The sequence below is a fragment of the Dermacentor albipictus genome, chromosome 2, assembly GCF_038994185.2.
Source record: "Dermacentor albipictus isolate Rhodes 1998 colony chromosome 2, USDA_Dalb.pri_finalv2, whole genome shotgun sequence".
NCBI classification, from domain to species: domain Eukaryota; kingdom Metazoa; phylum Arthropoda; class Arachnida; order Ixodida; family Ixodidae; genus Dermacentor; species Dermacentor albipictus.
Genome location: NC_091822.1, coordinates 117343164 through 117366918, shown reverse-complemented (window position 1 = coordinate 117366918; position 23755 = coordinate 117343164). Strand labels below are relative to the sequence as shown.

Genomic DNA, 23755 nt, shown 5'->3' with positions numbered 1-23755 from the left:
ATCATAGCAGGGTGGGTATACATAGAAATATGCAAGCATGTAAACACATACAAAATTCATGACATATGCAGGCATTTTCAGACATTGGTGAACAATACATAACATACAAGAAAAAAACACACAAGCAAATAACGAACACGAATTCATAACATTTGCAAGCATTTTTCAAACATTGATAAGGAGTTCTGCGTAACAATATCAGAATTAAGATTATTCCGGTCTGTTACTGTCGTAGGAAAAAAAGAATGTTTGAAACAGTTGTTCCGCGCGTTCATGGGGGTTATTGATAAAGCATGCCTTCGTCTCGTGTTATAACCTGATGAGTAAGTAAAGAACTTGGAAGTGTTAACCTTATAATGGCCGTTCACAAGTTGAAAGAGAAACTTTATTCGACAGATACGGTTGCGCACAGTCACCGGGGGTAATCCACTGCGTCTTACGAGCTCACCAACAGACGCACGGCCGTATGAAATAAAAACAAACTTAACTACCTTATGCTGTACACGTTACAGTTTTTTAATATTGGTTAAAGTGAATGGGTCCCAACTAATTACGGCATATTCCAACAACGGATGAATGTAGGAATTGTACGCCAGTAAACGAACACTAGACGTAGATGATTTCAGTGAGCGCCTCAAGAAAAACAGTTTACGCAAAGAATTTCCAACAGTATCTATGTGCTTCGTCCAGGAAAGCTCATTGGTTATCCATAGGCCCAAATCTTTGTACTCTCTTACCTCTGCTAGAGATACGTTGTCAACATTATATAGAAATTGAAGAGGTTCTTTCTTATGTGTGATTCTCATTAAAACAGTTTTTTCAAAATTAATATACATTTGCCATTGTTCGCACCAAGCATTGACCCTTGCCAGGTCATTATTTATACGCACCTGATCATCAGCAGAAGATATCTTTTTATACAATATACAGTCATCTGCGTAATGTTTCACGGAAACTGAAAGTTCTGCGACTATGTCATTTATAAATAATAGAAATAAAAGTGGTCCCAAAACGGATCCCTGGGGCACTCCAGACGCAACTTCTGTATCAATCAATCAATCAATCAATCAATCAATCAATCAATCAATCAATCAATCAATCAATCAATCAATCAATCAATCAATCAATCAATCAATCAATCAATCAATCAATCAATCAATCAATCTTTATTTTCATTCTGTCAATGATGCAGAAAGAAGGACTGTGACAAAAGGCTGTTTTTCAGAACAGCTTGACTAGGCCACAGAAGAAGTATTGTTTAAGGTGACAAATTGGTGTCTGTTAGTAAGATAGGCTCTGGTCCATGTAAGTATCTGTTCATTTTTTATATAATACCCTAAATTATGGATTAACTAATTATGTGATACCCTGTCAAATGCTTTACGAAAATCCATGAACACAATATCTGTTTGCTTCCCATCATTAATTGCCTGTGCGAGATCGTGAACAGTCTCAACTAATTGAGTACATGTAGAAAACCTACGCCTGAAACCATGTTGGACGTCTGTAAGTACGTTGTGCTCTTCTGAGAAACCTAATGTATGTTTAGGAATTATACGCTCTAAAATTTTGCGTGATGTAGATGTAAGAGATACTGGTCGGTAATTGTCCATGTGTGTTTTTTTTTCCGGATTTATGTAAAGGTTTGATTTCGGCCATCCTCCAGTCATCCGGTAGGGAACCATCGCGTAAAGATCTGGTGAATACGACATACAGGTACTCACCACACCATTCCGCATAATGCTTTAAAAACTCGTTTGGTATTTTATCTGGTTGTGGTGACTTTTTTGTATCAATGTTTATTAGCAAATTAAAAACGCCGCTCTCAGAAATGACAACGTCAGATGTAACAGGAAGCGATATAGAAAAGTTGGGAAGGCAACCATTATCTTTGGTAAATATCAACTGAAAGAATTTGTTTAAAAGTAGAACAAATGACAGTTTCATCACTTACACATTTGTCGTCTATCATGAACCCGCTAGTGGAAGAAGATTTAGGTGTGATTTACTATTACTACAGTAAACTCTCAGTTGTACGAACATCGGTTTATCGAATATTTCAGAATAACGAACTTTTGTAAAAATCCCCGGCAGTTTTTTTATAGATTCTATGCAAAAATGTTTCACTTAAACGAATTTCGGAACATTCAATATTTCACTTTAACGAGCTCGCTAGGAGGACCGAGGCTTATTTTTTACGATCAGAACCGATTCCCGCCCTCATCAAACTGCCGCTCCAGCGGCAATGTAACGTCGCTGGCGCTACAGCGCCCCTGGGGCAAAGCGGCTGCGCGGAAAACGAACGGCAATGAGGCATGGCCTCCGAGATAGCCCGCACAAAACAAACAAGCATGTAATCTCGGAGGCCATGAACAAGTAACATCGCTGGCGCTTACAACGCCACCAGAGCAAAGCGGCGATCTGTCACATCACAAACCACGTGGTGTGTGTTTTTTCTGACTGGCTAGTCGTGGCATGGTCGTCGTCTCTTTCTTTTGAAGAAGAGGCGAAGAAGAGGCGAAGAGGCAACTGCCAAGCCACTTTCAAGTCCTATAACTCTAGCTGAGGTTGTAGGGTACATAGGAAAGTTGGGAGATTTTGTGTCTCAACAGCAAGCTGTGCCAGAATAAGTGTACAAAAACATTGACTCTTTGGACAGTTTTGTTACTCCCTGTGCTTTGAAAGTACAAGTGCAGAAGAAGATTACAGATTTTTTTTCTAAGTGAGAAAGGCAGCATTATAAGTGTTATGAACATTGTACTTGTTGATATGTACAAATTCCATTTCACACATTTCTAACACTATGGATGCCATGTATTTTGCTACATGAATTGCACTTCAAACTTTTGACTCTGTATGCCATGTCTTATGTTGGTCTAGTTAATATTCAGTTTAGTGAACTTTCATTTAAGTGAACTATCTCCTTCGGTCCCTTGAAGTTCACTCAATTGAGATTTTACTGTATTACTATTACTTTACTATTAAATATTATTTAAAGACTTCACACAGACACCCGATACATGGGTGTACTATGGAGCAGAGGTGGTGTCACTTTAAAGTCCGAAAGTTTACACGCTTGTCTTTTGTATTGATAGTATAGGTGGCATTGCAAATTGCATAATGTCTTTATGATTGCTTCCAAGTGCCTGTCATATGCGTTATCGCCCTTTCTTTGGTTCATCATGTCATAAACCTATCTGGCTTCCTGAAATTCGTAGATACTTAACTAAATATCGCTTCGTGTATCGGTTGTTTGCAAAGCCAGCTTTGAAATTGCAGAGGGCCCACAGCCACATGCCGCATGAGAAAAAGCAACGAATCACGAACAGGAAGCTGGTGAATAATTGAAGTACCAGCGCTCTCTATTTGTTTCTTAAACATTTATTTAAAAAAGGACATCTGAGGAGGATCCTGCACTGACATTTTGTATTGTAAGCAAGAAAGGTCGGGATGCTCAAGGCACAATCCACTGTCTGCATTGCTCAAGGCACAGTCCACCGTCTGCACAGCAAATGCTATGTGATAAGCAAATGTCTATCGTATTATCACGTCAAGCATGTAGACGTGAAGCATGCTGCGTCAAGATGCACTATTCATCCGGCATCTTTTGAAATGTCTGTAAATGAAGTCCGCTGTCCACATTAAGCACAGCAAGAAAGAGCCAATGCTGATCATGTAGAATAGTCCATCGTATGACCCGACTTCGTCCTTGTAGTAACCTGAGGAAAAGAAGAAAAACGTGTCCAAAGAAATTGTGCATCCAGTCCTGGTGATGACGGTACGGCCACCCTTAAATAGAACACTTGTTAATAAAGCAAACATAAGTGAAGCACTTCTATATTTGTCGCAACAAATGTTTTATGGCTGAGATGATGCCATAGGCTGACCTCGATGTGTTAAAATTGGTCTTCATGCCTTCATGCAACAGTTTTGTACTCACAGGAAAAAACAGTGAACTACTATAGGAGATCGACTATCTTAATTTTCCTTGGCTTCATTTCGTACCTCAAAATAGTTATAATAACGGGATCATGGACCACAACACAAAGTATAACACACAGCCAGGAAACTGGGAATCTAATGCCTCTGATGCATGGTGTGTGTGCGAGCCACGATATTTCGAGAATCCACTAAGTTCAAACAGCAAAATGCAACTGCTGTGCACATCACTGTATGAAGAAACGCAGTGCGACGGGCTGACCTTATGTCGCGTTTACCTAGATGAAGTTCTGTAGTTGTATCCTGCTGTTAGGAATTAGTCGATATGAACCATACAGCTCAGAAGCATCCACTATTGTACGATTCCATGGTCATGCCGATACAACAGCTCGGCGTGTTAATAGGCGAACTTCGTGAGCGTGAAAGAATGTGGGGAATCTGCGATAACACAGCAGCATTAAATTGCCCTTAGTGCAAGGCGCATTCAAAAACTTCTTCGAAATTATCACGAAAAAACGCTCTTGCGGGAGTCAGCGAGCGTTAGCACATCCGTAAGCGTGTTGGCCATTGTGCAAATAGTGAACTCGAAAGGTGGACGGTAGCAAACTTCATACAGACGCCCATGAAGGTTGTCTACGCCAGCTCAACACAGTGTTGGAAACAATGCTGATAGCGCTATCTTGTGGCCTAGAGTTTAATCAGAGGGGACACGGATCTCTTATTGGTAATAGTGACGAACCATATTCCCATGAGCTACTATTGGCGACTCCAAGTAAATCCTCGCTACCTAGTGGCCACACAGAGAAACAGCCGATCCAGTTTCAGATTTCAGGCGAAAGAGGGTGTCCTGTCTTGCGCTAGAGTTACCGTATTGGCTCCCTTTAGGGATGGAGCCTATACAGTAACAGTAGCATGCCCTGAATGCCTCATAGTTCTCAAATCGTCGTGATGGCGCTGCGCATGAGCCCGAAAATGAAAAAAAAAAGACAGATGTTGAAAGACTTTTGTTGTGTAGTATTACACATCTCGTCGCGGTGGAAAGGCGGCAATGTATGATTTCGTCATTTCTAGAAAGCAGATGATGCTCATCGGAGAGCGATTTGGATAAGAAACTTCCGCATTGGAATAGGGTGACTGATACTATAGTGGTAACATAGGAGAGTGAGGGTGTAGGCCTGTTGGTTATTTATGATTTTGGGAAGTTACCGCAAGAAAACACGGGACTTGAAGAAAGGGACAACACGAAGGGGTACTGACAACTGATCATTTAATGAAACGAACGCCAAGCTTCGAAGTTGTGCAGCATGGTGGAAAGAGAAAGCACGGGCCCGGCCCCCTGTGAAATCAAGCATACAAATTCGTATGTGCCTTGCACGACAGATTTCATATATAAAATTCCACTAAGGTGCCGCAGATACTACAGTGGACAAACCGGTAGGTGCGTTAACATTCGCTTGCGTGAGCATGAACGTTCCCTGGGGGCTGCTGGACGGTCGAACTTGGCTATTCATTGCCGTAGTTTCTTGAGCTGCTCAAATAAAAAAAAAGAGTGAGATTATTGGCAGAAAAATATGGCCAGCTGGAAAGGGAGATTGCAGAGGCATGTGGCCGCGCGACGCTTTAAGGATGGTGATTGTCTCAGCTCGCCGTCAGTTGCTTCTTTTGCTTTTGTTTCTTTCCACGTGATGTACACGTGTTCGGTGCCTCAATTTGTTTGCGTTTATCTTAGTTTCCCTATCACCCCACCCCCCTCCCCTGTTTAAGGTCGCGGTGTGTTTTTATTGGTTTTACATTGCTTTTAGGGTGCACGCGTGTGTGAGATATATAAGCTTGGCGTTCGTTTCATTAAATCGTTAGTTGCCAATACCGCTTCGTGTTGTCCCTTTCATCAAGACTCGTGTTTTCTTGCGGTAACTTTCGAAAACCACTATACCGGTGTCGAAACACTTCATTCAGGTTGACTTCTTTCTTCCTGCTGAGTAGAACGTTGCCTTCCTTTCGTTTAATTTAGATAGCTTGCTGGCGTTTGAAACGGCAGAGTGTACTTTGTTTAGGCAAACGCTTGGATAAATAATAGTGATGTACGCCTATGCTTCATTTGATTTGTGTTCGTTCATAGTTTTGTGCCCCGACTTTAGTGGTACTAATGCTTTGAGCAGCAGAAATATTCTCGCGAATTCACTTTTGCCGGCAGGCACGGTAGCAGGAATCATAGCTGCCTCGGAAGGTCTGAAGTTGGTGATGACACATGTTATGCTACGAAGCGACATATCATTTTCATATTATGCTTTAGTCTATAGCGGTACAAGCAGAAGGTGTTTTGTTCTCATTCAATTCGGTGAGTTGCCAGAGTATTTACCCACAAGAAATTGAGAAGCAATTGCTAACAGCGCTCTTCCAACTTTCAAACGGTCGACCTGCGCACAGCGCGGCTAGTTTGCTTTCCAACACTGCGCACAGAGTTAAATTCCATTACATCTGGTTCAAATAATTACTAAGTCGCGTATTTATACCAATAACTCACTTTGCAAAAAGAAAACCCTCGCGAAATTTCAGAAACCTGTTGGAGGAAATTCAACTTTGTTCAAATGGTTGTTCTTCACGTTTCACCGGGTTTCAGAACTCCTACAGGCGGCAGGTGGTCTGCTGCGTATCAGCTAACTATGAAAAGAAGGTGCACCCAGACTCACAAACAGAGCTCTCTTTTGTTTTTATCCCGATGCACATTGACCAGATAAGTTTACAGCGTTTAGCTTTGTTCTATCCGTGCAGAATATCCGTATTTAGCTTCAGAAAGCACGACAGAGGTTGCTGCCTATATATTGGGGGATGCTATATGTGATATAATGCAACACGAGTAGCAGTGCCGAGTTGCCTATGAAGATCGAAAGCAGTCCGGTATCGTACATGTAGCAGTGGAGAAACCACTCGAACAAGTGCTTGCACCTTTCGGAGGCCAGTAAGGCACAAACACTTCCTTTCTTTTTAATCTCCGGCTCGTTTGAAAAGCTCTGTCTTCAATATAATCGGATGCGGCTCGTTTGGAGGCCGGACGTTTGCAGGCACATCAAAACTATTTCCGCAATATCGTCGCTCAAATCCTTGAGACCGATAAAAATTAGGTGATCGGCAGCAAGGCCTCTTTCTGCTTCCACGAGACACCTCGATTCCACGCCGAAGAAGAGAAACGTGATCGCAGCACCAAGCGAAAAATCTGCCGCGAACTTGGCTGCCATAGCCATCTTAGTTTATTTGTACAGTGTTGCCAGCTAAAGTAACAGCTTCTGGAGTTGCCACTAGCTGCATGGACGAAAATTTGTGTCCCATCAACCGTATATATACTGCTGCACGCTCACCGGTTATCTTGGGGCACGCCAGGTAAGCCAGGCCCATCACGAACCGGGTGACGCCCGACGAAAGTCCCAAGTTCTCCACTCCCAGCTGGTCGGCGAGCACGGGCCCGAACATCACGATCACAGTTCCGTTGCTCAAGCCGAACAGTGCGCACATGAACGCCGTCACCGCGTAGCGGTCAGGTCGCATGCTGGGCATCGCGACGCACAGCGCGCCCGTGAGCATCGCGCTGGCGCTCATCAGCACGCGCCGGTCGCAGAAGGCCCGGTCCGACAGCGCGCCGGCCACGAGGCGGGCGCAGGCGTCGCCGATGGCGGACACCGAGAGAAACACTGCGCCGTCGCGGGGTGTGAAGCCCTTGTCGACAGCGAAGTCGACGAGGATCATCAGAACCAGCAGCGTGTAGACGGAGAAGGTGTACGTCACGGCCACCATGTAGAAGACGTGCGCCCGAAGGAAGCTCCAGTGCGACGAGCCCCCGCCATCGCCGCTTGCCTCCAGAGCGTCTGGACGGGCCGACGTCTGGCGACAGAGTCCTTTGACCGCGGTAAGGACGGCGACGGCTTCGGGACATCCGTTGGCGATGATGACCTCCGGCTCTGACACAGACCACGGTGGTGCGACGGCGCTATGGTTGCCGGTGCTACCAATTCCACTATTTTTAATCTTGTAGGCGCCGTCCAAGTGAGAGTACGAAGGAGTGTTGCCGTCACCGCTTTGTTTTCTCTTGAGGAAACCAAATGAAATGCGCCCGAACTGTATTGGTTTAGGACAGGGAGGAAACTCGCGCGTGGTCGTCTTGCCGTTTGCGACCGCTGGAGCACGTCGGTCGGAGATTTCGCGGGTAGACACGCCGACGATGCCCGCTTGATTGTCGGGTGAAGACCCGTTCGCGTAAGAGGCGAAATGCTCGCAGCTTTGCAAAATCGACGTGTTCTTGAGCGAAGGTTTCAGTCGCACGTCCCTGGACTTGGTGCCATTGTGTTCGGCGTTGGCGGACGTGCCGGCTTCGATGACGGCCTTATAGGTACCATTAATCGTCGCCACTGTAACGGAAAAGAAGGGAGGCATGTATAATTCTCAGCTGCTGCCGCTGCATACATCTACGTTTAAGTGTACACGTAACACATGCGCGCAAACAAAGCACATGTGTGCTGTCTGCGCGCGTTTCTCACTTTGGGCGCTTCAAGTAATCATGCGTTCACGACGCCGCAATTCAGACAATCGATAGGCCATGTCATGATGTTCCATGCGCTGGCTCTAGACAGACCACGAGGAGGAGGAGGAAGCAGGAGTAGACGGAAGGACAGGGAGGTTAGCCAGTTCTCAGACCGGTTGGCTACACTATGCTGGGGAAAGGTGGCGAGGGGTAAAATAGATAATAGAAAATAGATGTTACAAAAAAGGAAGGAAGAGCAAAGTGAGAAAAAGACAAAAAAGAAAGGAGAATACGGCACTGCTTAAAGTCTGTCTGTAAGACGAACTCTCCTAAAGAAGCGCAACAACGCTTTCAAAGCCTTCTGTGCTGAGGACGGTCTTGGCCAGTGTACCAGGACCCTCACCTACCACAAAAGGCGTTTGTAAAGACTATATAACGCTCTTTAAACTTCTTTTCTGGGCGCACTGAAGGAGGGACACAGACAGAGAAGGTGAGCGATTGTTTCCTCCCAGCTACAGTTATCACATGTAGGGCTGTTGGTCTTTCCCATCTGTAATAAGTAAGCATTCGTGAAGGCCCCGCAGAGCCACAGGTGGTACAGAAGCATCTCCTCAGCTTTGATAGTCCTGACGGAAGACGCAGCCGTTGATTCGGATCCATGTTTTGGAGAGAAGCGATGGTAAATTCTGTCGGTTTCCACTGTGCTTGTGTAAGTTTGCGAGCGCGCGAACGAAGCCATGTAGCTGCGTCTGTTCTCGATAGAGGTATAGCCACGCAGCAGAGGCCATCATGAGCATATCGGGCGGCCTCCTATACATGGTTGTTTCCGTAGATACCGCAATGGCCCGGTATCCACTGATAAACTTTTTACAGTGAAGGAAGGAAGGAAGGAAATCAACATTATTCAGGTCCTGCAGGCCACGAGAGCTTTGGGCTCTCATGGAGTGGGCGTCTGCCACGACGGAACCGAGAGGTTGAGTTTCCTGGCGGCGACGTGGACCTGCTGGACGGCGCAGAGTTGGGGAGCGACTTCTTCGCTCCGGATTGCTTTTTCAAACTTGCGCTTGTCCGTTTCGGAGTTTATGTGAGCTTTCGAGCTGGCCAGAGTAAATGATATACGTTAAGGGATATATTGCAATTGGTGCAATAAGACTTGTCGTAGAGCTCAGGCATGTAATGGTGTAATTTGCCAGCCGGTACTTACACTGGCTAACCTCCCTGTCTTTCCTCTCCTTTGTCTCCTCCTCCTCCTGTTTTGCGTCGGGTATGTGTCTGTTTGTAGCATTCTGAGTGTAACCGCTTGAGCTCGAGTGAGCGTGCGGTGTGGCGTGCTATACTGTCTACGTTGTAGGTAGTAGTGTTTAGTGATTTCATGGTATGTAGTGGGGGCGTCCTTATTCTCCAAGTGTTCGGGTGAAGCCGCGCGGTCTGTAAGCGCGCGCGCAGCCTAATGTGCCGCCTCGTTAAAGGGAAGCTGAAACGCTTTTCGAAAAAAATGAGTTCTCTGCGGCATTCTACAGTTTTGAGTCCCCTGAACACGAATATCTCGTTCAAAACGGGCGGAAACAAGCGCAAGCGGCTGTTTTTTCATGAAAACGCGCACCAGCGCGTCAGGGTATCGCGCGAACGCCGCTGTTGCCCGTGATTGGTCGGAACCGCTGTGACGTCAATGGCGGCAGTCTCCGGTCGGCGCTGCCGTTTCAGAGCGTAGCACGCTGTTCTGTTCTGGCTTCATAGCTGAGTTGTAAGCATTATGGAACGTTCTCGCTGTCTCGGACAGCTTGTATTTTCGCCGTACATGTTCGAACCGACAGCCGATACGGAAAACGATGGCGGCAGCGGCGGCAACGACGATGCTGAGCGTGCCAAAAGCGGAACGATGTCTGCACCTTCTCGCGTGTTGGAAATCTTAGCTGTTACGCATGCTTTTTTTTCATGTAGCTGCACGTTCCAATGACGGGAGAAAAAATGCGCTAAAGTGTCACTGGGAACTTGCTGCTGGAAGAATGCCGAAGCACTAAATTCTCATTAGATTGTAAACACGGGTACGTGCAATTCCGCGATGTCAAGCACCTTGCCGCTGCTTCTCTAAAGTCCCGTGGTTTTCTGAGCGTTGATACACGATCGCGAACATAAGTGCCGCGTTTCAAAGCGCGCACATGCAGTGCTGCGAGGTACAGACATGGAAGTTGCTTATCATACACTTCCAGATCGAGATGGTCAGGGGGATTACATGTGCAATATTCAGAATATGGTTCGACGATTTTGCGATTGTGGCTCGATCAAGAATCGGTATGCGCGCTCCATGCTAGTGTTGTCATAAAGATATTAGGCAGATTTCGTACCGCCGTGTGGTAAACATAACTACAACCGTACGTCAAATGTCACTAGGCAAGCCTATACTCCATTTCATACCTCAGGTGCAACGCTGTGGAAGCTACGCACGAAGTCCGGTTACCAAAATTTATTACTGCGCGCGTTTCCGTCTATGGTTCGCAGCGTGCCAGCGGCGTTTGCTCGCGCGAGCATGCGCGTGAAGCTGCTGCGACGGGCTCCAATTAAAGAATGCCGAAAAGAAAATTGATTTAAAAGAACGTGTTAGCAGCCGTATAAGTACACGGATTGGTTCTATGGGTAAATTCTTTTTTTTTCATTCAGAACTGAGCTTATATAGGAAAAGCTTTCTCAAAAATCGGGTCAAGAAACACCGAACTTTTTCTAAGTGCGAACGCAGCCACTGCAAGAAGTATCTCAAGCCTCCACAGCGTTGCACCTGATGTATGAAACGGAGTATAGCAACGCTAGCAACAACGCGTTTCCGCATTTGTCGTAAGGCTATCCGGCTATCGCGTAAATGGTCCGAGCGCAGCACAGTTGATTTCGTCGGCACGAACTTATCTCTCCTCACCGCACTGCGCTGCAAGCTTCTTGTCCTTCGGGAACCTGTGAAACACCACATCGTCTCGCCCGCGTCTGTTCGCGCAGCCGAATGCTGCACAGAACGAGGGCATGTTGGGCGCCCTTGGCTGTATAGGCACTCACGCAGCACAGAAGGAAAGAACAGTTTGCGAAAATCGCAAAACAAACGTGAGCGGCGGCGGCGGCAAATCTCTCGTAGCGTCGTTCAGTAAAGCGTAGGACGGAAAGAGGCATGCCAGCGCATGCCATCACGCCGGTCCGGCAGCTCGGTCCCCGCCAGTAACGTCACTCTCGCCGGTTCTCTCCTCTGGCAACCACCTCACCCGGCGCTCCGGGAAGCGATGGGGGCGTGTCCGCGGGGGTGATTTTAAAAGCGATTTCCGCCCCTTATATTAACAAAATGAAGAAAAAAAATTCGGAACCGTAAATTATTAGGTCTGTTCTTCCCAATCCCAGCAATTCATGGAAATTGAAAACTGTTTCAGCTTCCCTTTAAGGTTGGGGACGTCGCCCATCTTTGCGAAGCTGTATACCTGTATCGCCCAAGGAAATTTTCCATTCGTTGAAAGGAAAAAACTGCCCATACGTGGGCCGATCGCGGAGACAGTGCAGTAATGCCGGGCCGACCCGTGGCGGAGGTGAAGCAGGCGTTAAGCACTCCCCATACGTGAGCCGGTCCCGAAGATAGTGAAATGCCGGACCAACCCGCGGCGGAGGTGCAGTTAGCCATTATGGGCCCACATACACGGCTTCGCTGGTCATCCTTCTTCACAAAGTGGAAGAGCACTGAGATGTTTGTTTTTTCTCTATTGCGTGGTGATGAAGTCTTATGTTAGCGACCAATGATTTACCAGGTCCATGATGAAATGGCGACATAATGCACCGGAGAGCGGCCTTGGAGTCGGAAAAAGATTGATCATGTCTGTGACGGTTCTTTAAATACGGATTATAGGGCAGCACGGAGGGCGGCGAGTTCTGCAGCCGTCGATGATGTAAAATGCGATGTCTTGAATTTTATGGTGATGGACTTCGCGGGAATAAGCACTGCCCCTGCTGAGCTTTCAGAAGAAACTGAACCATCCGTGTAAATGTGAAGGCGTCCGCTGTGTTTCTCATGCAGGAGCAGCAGTGTGTGAAAGTATGAAAGTATGAAAGTTGTATATGATGAGGAACGCCAAGCGGTGACAGCTCTGATGGCTCTCCCTCTTACCGCGCGGTCTAGTTCAGGTGTGGGGCTTTGACGATAAATGTCCCTGGCTGGGATGATGATGATGATGATGATGATGATGATGATGATACGCATGAGGAGAACGAATACCGGTGAACGTGCTTGCGGTTCCGAGTGGGGAAAGAAGACGAGAACGACGCTGAGTTTATCAACCAGCTGGCCACTCTTGCGTTCACCTTCGTGACCTAAAGTAAACGGCCTCCTTCATCCGTAAGGGTGATAAACGATCTCCTTCGCACGTAACAAAGTGGTGGAGGTGCGGGGTAGCGCTCACAACAAAAAAAACCGTCACTGCCGCAGCTTCGTCGAAGCCGTCGACTTGCTGGCCTCCCGATATCAGCCGTGACCGTCTTCGACGTACCAGAAGTAGCCGCTCGGAGGGCAGCGCCTAGCAGTCCACTGTCATACGACCGAGTTCCACCCACCTTCGGGGACAAAGTGGGGGAAGATGCCGACGAGTGGCTCGTCCATTACAAAGGAGTGAGCAAGTCCAACGCGTGGGATGCAACCCCACAGCTCAGCAATGTGGTGTACCACACTCGTGTGGTACGAGAACCACGGGCGGCGCTTACGACGTGGGAACTTTTTATTGATGAGTTAAAGACGTGTTTTGGGGACTCAGTAGCCAAAAAGAAGCGTGCGGTGCAGACACTGTAGCAACGGGCGCAGCTACCAGTTGAGACATGCACCACATATATCGAAGAAGTATTAAGGCTGGGCAAGATGGTCAGTGCTCGCATGTCGGAAGAAGATATTAAGGCTGGGCAAGGTGGTCAGTGCTCGCATGTCGTAAGAAGATAAAGTTGGATATTTGCTGAAAGGAGTGGCTGAGGATGTATACGATCTTCTAATTGGACAGGAAAGCCTCAGTTCTGTATCCGGCGTCATTCGGCATTGCAGAACTTTAGAAACGCTCAATATGCGTCGGATTCCACCAAAGTTTGGCCGGTTGGCAAACGTTACGATGGTTGCCAGTGTGGACACGAGCCCATGCCTTGACCTTCCTTCGACCACCCGGCCGATTGTCCGCGGGGAGCTTTCCCGCCGCGAAAATATGTTGCATTCAACTGCTGACCACCATGGCGTGTACACGTCACGTGAGGCCATGACGGCGCGACATGGGAACCCTTGGCAACGGATGGTTAGCGCAGCGGCCGTAGAGTACAGCGCAGCCCCACGGTTGAGGATGACAATACGCCCTCCGACTCCGCGCTATGACCAACGCGCTCGAAGTTACATCTTGGAGCGCCAACCAGCCCGATCCTTAACACTGTTAAGTCAAAGAAAGCTATTTGTTTTAACAGAAATAAAAGAAAACGTGAGTGTACCTCTGCCTGAACGCTCCAGATTTGCTGCTGATCCTCGCCGCTGCTCTCCGTCGCCGGATGTGTTAGCTGGAGCTGTGGCGGGCGAGACCTTGACGCGCGCGGATTTCGAGGCCTCCCAGGGTGGCGTCTTGAATATGATGCACACTGACAGGGCGTTGAGCATAAGACCACCCGTGATGAGGAATGCGCCCATGAAGCCGTACTCCTGCGAGGGATTGGGAGGGACCACACGAAGGTGAAATTGTCGAACGAGCTCAGGTTGACTTGTTTCGCTTATTCTATGCGGGACCTACGATGTCAAGGTGAAGACGCACAGACGTTCCGGAAGCCACACGGATTCCTTGGCTGCACTTCTCGCACTAGAGTGTAATTAAGGAACCTGAACGGGCTCCGTAATCTCTCTGCGTTTTCACCTTGACTTGATTAGTGACCACTGCAGCTTCATCATTCACGATGACACCTCACCAGACGAATTTTCTTCAAACCCTTCGTTGACTACTTAGCGGGACGCCGTAACGATGAGTTGATACGTAGTAAGCTGTTAATTTAGAAGAAACTGACATTTGGGCGAAACTTTCTTTAATGTGATTGGCAGTCTTGTGATGGATGGATGGATGGATGGATGGATGGATGGAGGGATAGATGGATGGATGGATGGATGGATGGATGGATGGATGGATGGATGGATGGATGGATGGATGGATGGATGGATGGATGGATGGATGGATGGATGGATGGATGGATGAATAACTTTCTTGAGGTCCGTCGGTGCGCGCGATTAGTGCGCAGCGGGCCGCTCCCTCGTCGGGACAGAGATGCCATGTCCTTCCGCTGCGTCGCGGGCCCGATGGACAGCCCAGAGGTGTGCTTCAAGGTCCGAGCTGCGTAGAGCTCGGTCCCACTCTTCCTTGGTGGACCTTTCCTTATTGGGTAGCGTGGCGTTGTCGGCGAGCTGCAGGCATCCGGCAGACCATGGCGACCGAGCAAGGGCGAGACGACGATTTGCTAGTGCGAAACTTGCACTGTTTATTCAAAGGTAGTTGAAAGAAAATAAGAAAAGCATGATGTATGAAGTATGAAGTATATCACAAGTACATTTCGGAGCCCCTTAAATAAGCTCTCTACAATCGTGTGGGCGGGATCTTGCTTCCATCGATGACACGTGACAGGCAGAGAGAGAAGGCCCCTCCTCCTGCCATACCGAGCACGGGAAGGAGAAGTCGATCCTCTTTTCGACGAATCCGGGGAGAGGGTCGGGTGAGTGACCTCTCCGGCGCCGTGGGGTCCGGCCATGAGAGGGTAAGGGGATGACGTAGCACCCACGGTGCCCGACCATGAGAGGGGAAGGGGATGACGTATGGCCCTTGGCGTCCGGCCATACCTAACAAATAGCAAATTAGTGGACAGCTGTATGAAGCAAGGATAGTAGTTTTATCGGTCGGATAAACTTGTGAACATAGGCACACTATCTAAATTAAGAAACACGGTAACACTTGCGCCCAAGCAAACATGAACACATGTGACTCGGTAACTGCGGGAACTCGCTGTCAAAACGCTGGCTTGAGAAAACGCGGTAGCAGCATCGAGCGAAGTGACATTCGTGCTGTCATAGCTTGACCGAAAAGTGAGCGCCGAGAACACGCAGTACGCACAAACCTACGAGTCGCGGACGCACCTAGAGTTTGCCCTCAGCGCAGACCGCTCTCAACATACGGCAGGGTGACCGCGCGTAGTCGCCTCATGCACCACTGCAGCCGGAGTAGTGAATTTTGCTTAAAAAGAACGTCTGCAAGTTCAACACGCGAAGTTATTTATGATGCTCCTCTAAACACATAACATTAACTTATTACTAAAAGTATGAGAAACAGCATTTTACACGGAAGAAATACCTTGATATTTGGTGTCAACATTATAAATCCGTGTTAGAAGGACACTGCTCGGCGAAGTTTTTATCATAATTCTTATTACTCTGGTGAGTTTTTTTAGTCAAATGTGGCAACTGTATTAAGGTTCAAAAGGGAGACATAGGCGAGCATTTTGTGTGAAAAAGTTTGGTACTACTTTCACCGTTCCCTGAAATAGGCACTCAGAAACGCATTGGCTGTTAACACGACGGTATATATATACTTCACGAATACCATAACAGCAATCACACGAAAGAAAATTTCGTGGTTAAGATAGAGAAGCAATCAAATGCAAGCGATGAAATGTGTCATAGTGACCCTCAGTAGCTTTTATCGACGATATAGCACACCCCTCCCGCAACGGAAGCAAACGAATGTCGTTATTGCGAGGCGCGCATTGTTCGCGAAACCCAGCAGGTCATTACCACTTTGAATTGAAACCATGAAGTAGCTCTTTACAGCTCCAATTACAATGCTTATAGCATACTCGAGGCACTACAGAACAGCTTAGGCTGCGTTGAAATGGAAAATGCAAACACATTCTGCCTCACCATGTCTCGATCCTGCGTTGTTTAATTACACAGATTGAAATCTATTTGCTTTGTCAGTGCATAAAAGAGAACCTCGCGTACCCGCCTCATAAAGAAGACACACAGGTCTCACATGAACACTTGACCTCCACTGGGCAACAATAATATCTTCAATATGTGCCACACTACTAGTGAATGGGGATTCGGCTTCTTGCTGGCTGCGGCGAACTGGTCCAAAGGGCATATTGCACTCAAATATTTGACCGGAGCAGCCTGTGTCAGTTCTTCGAACAGATTCGTCATGCCTGTTTCTCAGTAAATTGTTCAAGTCAGTTGAACGTGTAGCACGGAAAGGGAATAAATATTGGTACATTCCATTCTGTGTGCTGCAAACAGCTGTAAACCTTAATCAGCTTTGCTTCAAGTTACCGCCACTTAAATTTAACTGTTGAAAAACGGCCTCATCTTGAGAACCAGTTAAAACGCAAGTGGTGCTGGCCGAATCTAAATTGCAGTGGTAGTTAAGTCCTCGTGTTAGTGCCGAGAGTTTCCGTGAAGAAATAGAAAAATTCGATATTATACCGTGAACTATATTCGTCGTGAGCAAACATGTTTTAGTGGGTTAAAATCAAGATAATTGTTGTTCGAGTCATATATAGTCAGCGTTTCATTGTGACATGCATATTGCACCATGGTGGGTATGGAATCTTAACTGGATTCTGATGTGCTGCGCTTTTTGCGCCTATGCTTTTATTATTCATGTGAGCTAACACTGCGCGGATCTATAATTTGTATTTCCAAGTGTTGATCCGCGCATGAAAAACCCGTAAAATTGGCTGATCTGAGCTCCCTCGGGTGGCACTAGAGCGTTGCCTTTGAGAAATATATTGTCGTCTAGGAAATAAGCTCCTTGATCACATTTGCGCTAACGAAGACACCGTAAAATATATATCTGAGATGCCCGTCATAAGTATACAAGCATTGGGAACGAGAGCGAACAAACGGACACGCTGCAGAAGGTGCCCGGACACTACCCGAACTGCAGCAGACGACAGGCACGAGTCAGTGCCCTGACGTCATGCGAGCGGCGCTCGCAGCGCCCCTCTAGGTCGTTCTCGGGGCTACTAGGGAGCCTCACGGCGACGCGGACAGCGTAAAAGCGTTTGGAGCGTCCATGTAATTGCTTTCGCAGGAAAACGGCAAAGTCTTCGGATTCCACGCGTTGTGGGAACCGGTTAAAGCGGAACTTTGATTAGTGTTTGTAAAGAACGCTTTTTCTGCTTAGCGATCATCTACACGTACAGACCACAGGACCCAGTTTTACACATTTTCACTGGGAACCGCGTCGCTCAACGCAAACTCTTTCTTCATCTGTTGCCGCAGAGGTAGAGAGAAAGAAAAGGGAAAATTTCGATGCGTGAGGTAGGCAGAGGAAACGGCCGGAGGAGAAATTGTCTGTGGCCCGCTATACGCTAATACAGGTTGGAAGGAGGAAGCGGGCAGCCAGCGCGCTGCGACAGTGGCGAGCACGGAGCCCTCTGGCTGCCCGCTGTGGGGTGACGTGACAGTGCGCCGCCTGGAGGGGCGCTGCTTTGCGCTCGCTGCTAGAATCACTGGAAAAAAAATTCAGAGTACCGCAAAGGTCGGGATTTGACAATTTCTTTCTCTATGATTTGACTGGCAACACTAAGCGGCCACCGCCATATACCTTCCAAGCCGACTGCGTCGCGGGAAGGCCGCCGTGTTGGAAAAACTTGATATTCGGTGACACATCGGGTTGAGTGTTTACTGAAGTACAAATACTTTGTGCCCGGAGATAATGGTTGCTAAGAACGAAAAGAAAATGTTATTTTGTGCGAAGTAATGCAGCCGGTGGTTGGTTTGCAAGCCGATAGCGTTTACTGCTGGAACTGTGTTACGATTGTGGGCAGCAGCTTAGCGCTGCTATCGGAAGCTTATGCACGCGTTTTTTTCCCCTTCCGCGGAGCGAGCTACGAAGGAAACATTTCGTCACTTCGAGCCGCAATGAGGCAAGCTTGTGCTTTTGGGCATGAACAACGTGTACCACCGCCGGCTTCTATTGAATGTTTCCAAGCAGGACGGAACTAACACCTGACAGTGTCGCAGGCACGTACTGTACGTTCATTGTATAATTTCACAAGCTAAATCGGATACATTTAATTTAGTTTGTAAACGGATACCGTGCGTTCTCGACTCTGCCGGGTGACTTCGTCCGCTGTATACGCACGATACACTGCGACTGCCGTGTGCGCACCGGTGTTTGGCCGTGATCGTAAGACGATCTGTGCACAGCAGGTGTAAAAACCAACATCGATGACCATTTTGCGCACTAAATCTTGTGGAATGCCAATACGAGCCATCTGCATGATTACAGCAACGTATATGTACTTCTGTACACTGATAATGAGCGAGAGTTTGCTACATTGTGATTTATGAACCCGGCTGTCAAGTGCGTTCGTGAGCGGCTAATCTTTTCAACTTATTTATTACTGTTTTCTTAGACTGCCAAGATTTGCTGCCTGTGTAGAAAAAAAGGCAGGAACGCCCGCTGGTGATGCAGCATTTTTTTTCCAAGTTAAATGGGTGATGTATAAAATTCTTGTGCTTTTAGAGCGGTGTATGTAACATGCATAGTGACAAAATGAAAGTAAAGCTAACGGGTGTTCTGTTGTTTTGTATTTCTTCTTATGCATCAAGCAGAACATTATTTGGGTATGCACCGCAGCATTACAACATAAAACATAATATGTATGCTGACTTCAGTTCATTGCATGTGCTCGGCTTACATGCTCAAAATTTGAAGCATGTATTGTGAATATCACATTGCCATTGATTTCAACCTCAAAATGCGTATGTATAAATGAGCAAAGGATAAGTGGAATGCCCATCCACTCTAGGGTTCTCAAAGTCTTCAGCACAAAAGTGGTCCTGCAAATGTTTGTTGTATGGTTAAAAGTGTGATGCTGGTCACCCTAACGCTGGGCTACCAAGGAGGCTCCCAGGGCTTTTTGAATGAAGCCCTGTTTCAGACACGTGAAAGAAGAAAAACATGGAAGGTAGCTGTAATAATAAGTTGAAAGACCCAACTAAAGAGTCGAAGAATACATTATAAAGGTTTAGAAGTTTACGCAGTGAGACACTTAAAATAGCTCAGTTGAGGTGTAAACGCGCATGTGGCCACAAACACGCAGCTTCAAGGATTGCTAACATTTAACCCATTTCTATTTTTCTACCAGTGCCAACGCAACTGCACAGAAAGCGGCCGTTATGTGGACGCACGACATGTATTTATTGACTGCGATCGTCATGGTCTGCGAAAAAAAAGTGCCATATGGGCTGAGTAACTCAAGGCGAGAGCGCGCTCACGTGCGCGGAGAAATAATGCGAGCACCTGGTGTACGTGAGGACGCGGAATTCTCGCGCGACAAGTGTGCCTTCGCGTGCCACGATCACTGAATAACCGCGTGTGTTGAGGAACAAACGCGTACACGTGTACCCGCGTCAAGCGTGCAAGACGCGAACGATCCCTGCAATGAACTCCTATTTTCGTAGCATCGCTAACACCGCGTGCACTTCGCTTAAATATCTTCTAAAACAGTGCCGAAAAGCACAAGCAAGGTGTACTTATACGTCGCACACGCGGGTGTTTTGTGTAGGCTCGAAATTCTCCCGGCCGATTCTGTGTAACCACGCAGAACGACGCTCTCGGTCATTTTTCCCGGTCGGAATTCAGAAAAAAGTCTTTGCAGACTCGGTTCGGTTGCTGCATCCGAAGGCGCAGCAGCCAGGCAAGCCAGGCATGATTTCCTTGCAGTCAAACGCGAGCGCGACAATCGGAACACACACACACAAAAAAAAAACGTAGGGAACCTGCGCTTCCTGCACTCTAAGGGCCGATTTACGCTCGAGCCGCCCATCGCCGCAAGCCGCACCGCACGCGTGCGGTCGCGCTAAAGATTGCACGTATCAAACACTTCTGCACAAATGTCGGTTTACAATGTGTAAGGTATACACTGTGTACACAGTGTAAACGGTAATTTGTGCACAAATTCTGGATACGTGCAATTTTTCGAGTGACCGCAAGCGTGCGGTGCGGCTTGCGGCGATGGGCGGCTCGAGCGTAAATCGGCCCTAACTCAGCCTGCCCGCCCGGCACTTGGAAGGTATATGGTACCCCAAAGTCACATGGTACGGTTGGGTCAATTAACGCGTCGGCGGCGCGGGGAAAACGAATGCGGCACTCTGAAATATTTTCCAGTGATTCTACTCGCTGCAGCCTCCCAGTTTCTGCTTCGCGCCCTCTGATTTAGCGGCGCCACAATTCTGCGGGTAATCGCAATTTTCTAGATCCAGAAGTTGATATGGCTTGATCTGAGCGATCGCTTCAGTTTCCCAATTACGATGAACGCGCTGAAAATAAGAGTTTAAAAGTGTTAATTGGCGACTAATTTTCATGTATCACGTGTTAACCTCTGGTCCCGCCACTTGCAGCATGTCTCCGAAGGGACCGTCCGTTTATGTCAAAACGACTATTTTGAAATATTATTTGACATCTTCTTAGAAACACCTTAGAAACACAGTAAAATGTTTACAAGAGTCATGGGCATGCGTGATTATCCGATGATCAGCCTCCTAAACGGCCAATCTTCAATTATATGCCATTCTCACGCCAGCCGACTCCATCTTATTCTCCAAACTTCAAGTTCACATCGCACCGCCTAGTTTTTTGCCATCCCCGATTGCGCATCGATACCTTCCCGTGGCGCCCATTTCTATTAAGACCCCGCCGTTTTTCTTCAATGAGCAGCATGGGACCTGCCCAATCCTGCTGCTGCCCCTTAACTTCAAAGGTCTATCGGCACTCGGTCTCTAATCCATACTGCCAAATTTACCCACGTGCATAAACTCTATCGTGCAAGGAACGCCGGCCGAGTTTCGCGAGCCGCTCCGGCTTGTTTTCGCCGGAGTGACTTGCAGAATTCTCTAGTCTCATGTCGCAAGTGTTGGAGCTTTCTGACGCTCCCAAGGAAGACGGCGGAGGGTCGCATGGCAATCAGGGACGTATAGTATGGAAGTCTGAAGTCTACGTGCTGCCCTATGCGTCTCCGCGGATGCTGGGAAAATTGGAGGCACTACAGGGGACTGTCACACGCCCATGAACATACCTGTAAATGACTTGTTCGAGCTAGACATCGACGCGTACAGGTCGATGTCTAAAGGATTAATTGCGGAAAGTTGGGAGGATGCGAAATGAAAAAAACAAAAAGAGCGTGGTTACGAATTGCCCTGTGTGTCTCGGCGGCTGCATCACGCAGTGCTTGTGAGCAGGCCGTCTAACTTCAGGCAGACGGAACGAGTTCTTCGAGAGTGCATTCTGTGATATGCTAACCGAAGTACCAGCGCAAGAAAGAAGACATAAACACCGACCGTGTGCCTCGCACCGGTGTGAAGTTTGACTCGGCACGCAGGTCGATGAACGGTGAGGAGCAGGACTGCGCCTGGACATTTGAGGTTGTTGAAGTAGACAGAAAATGTTAAGTGAGACATAGTCGGCACCGGTGTTTCTGTTTACAGAAAGTTTAACTACGCGCTGAAATGCGAAAGGCATTTGCTACGACCGCGCTACGCAAAGAACAGTGGACATGCATGGGTGCTCAGCTCAAGGACGCTGTTCTCGTTCGAGCCACGATAGACTTCAATTGCAAGATAACTATTTCAGCTGCATAGAGGGAAGTTTCACCGCAACTCAGGCATGTTCAAGAGTTTTCGAACTTGAAATAGAACAACTGAACGCGCCAGCACGATGCAAAACATTGGGGCCCACAAGATCCACCCATGCAGCTGAGACCCGCTCCCCGTCTGTGGATTTCCAAAAATCTCGAGAGACGCAACACACAGAACACATAGAGTGCACGCAAGAGAGCGAGAGCTGATACCACACAAGGCTCTGCCAAGAGTAGTTCCGACGAATTATGAAAGCTTTCTGTCAAGCTTGAGGTATGTCGAAACAACATATAAGCAAATCTGAGCAACCACTAGACGTGAAAACATGTACAGGAATCCGAAGAGAACTCAATGGAAAAGGACTTTCTCGCATGCGTACACACACACTGCGATGCAGGCGCAACGATGAGAGGAAAAGAAAGGGCGAACATAATAAATTAGAAAACAAGAACACAAAGTATACGTCGGAAACCCTCTGAGGACGTGCACGTGTATGCACATCAATGCTGCTCTGTTGCGTAAAAACGGGAATCTTATTGTATGTACATTGATAAAACACGCATATATATATATATATATATATATATATATATATATATATATATATATATATATATATATATATATATATATATATATATATATATATATATATATATATATATATAAAGTATCCAGAAAACCATGCAACCACAGGAAAGCAATATTTCTCACCAGGTGGGGCGTAAAAATGCTTTTAAAAAAGAATTCCTAGCACAATGTTTGCCAATACAGAAGCTGTGCAAAAACAGAAGGCAAGTCAATGCATTCACAGAGAAGGGGGAAAGAAGTAATGACAGCAAAAGGAAACTCAAACACTTTTTCTGGTCCCTGCACATTAGGATCTCCCAAATATTTACATGCTGTCCACAAACATGGCAAAAATTGCGCAATGTGAGATTGGTTTGAAGCAGGATACAACAGGGAAACAAAGATGTCTGAAATGCCGCTGTGCGTGTGGTGAAACTTGCTAAGGAAGAGAGGCATGCTGGAATATCCATCCCTGAACTACACCACATGCAAACCTGCACTTCTTTACGCCTTGAACACTTGAACAAAACTTTGTCTGGCAAGAGAAAAATATGGAATGATTTTGTGGAAGTACCACACTTCGGTGGATTTCCACACTGCATTAAGGGTGGCATTCGCAACTTGTTGACTAGAGCCTCAGAGGGAACAAAACGGAGAATTAAATTAAAAGAAAAGTTGCCATCTAAGCAACAATCCCAGTTAAAAGCACTAACACTGGATGCCGCAAGATACTAAATTCTCAGGCAGTCGGGCGCGGAAATAAACTGTTCGAAAGGAGCCTGTCAGGCTAGCAAACAATCACGGGAAAGTAAAAAAGAAGAAAGTTTTGCAGCATGCATCAAACAAGCTAATTTGAGGTGCAGCAAGGCTCTGCGAACCAGAAGCTTTCATTACAGCTGAATTTGACACTAAACAAAGAAAGCTGTGCCCTGTATGCACATTATTGAACAACGAGAAGATGGCAAGAATCGTAAAGTCAGCTACGTTTCGGTGGCAAAGAACCTTTCATAGTCCAGTTTGACAAACTCAAACATGTCAAAAAGGAAAAAGAAACCGTAGAAAAATAAGGCAAAGAACAG

General features: G+C 47.0%; 1 protein-coding gene across 1 annotated transcript in view; it reads right to left on the bottom strand.

Moving 5' to 3' along the window:
- Nucleotides 1-3363: 3363 nt before the first annotated feature.
- The window catches only part of LOC139056064 (uncharacterized), a 34615-nt gene continuing 14223 nt past the window's right edge, over nucleotides 3364-23755 (bottom strand). The window contains exons 5-7 of the mRNA XM_070533895.1: nucleotides 13928-14132; nucleotides 7296-8339; nucleotides 3364-3719 (exon numbers count right to left, since the gene is read on the bottom strand). Of these exons, the coding sequence (XP_070389996.1) occupies nucleotides 3580-3719; nucleotides 7296-8339; nucleotides 13928-14132 (1389 nt within the window). The 3' untranslated portion in view covers nucleotides 3364-3579. The remainder of the gene's footprint in view (nucleotides 3720-7295; nucleotides 8340-13927; nucleotides 14133-23755) is intronic.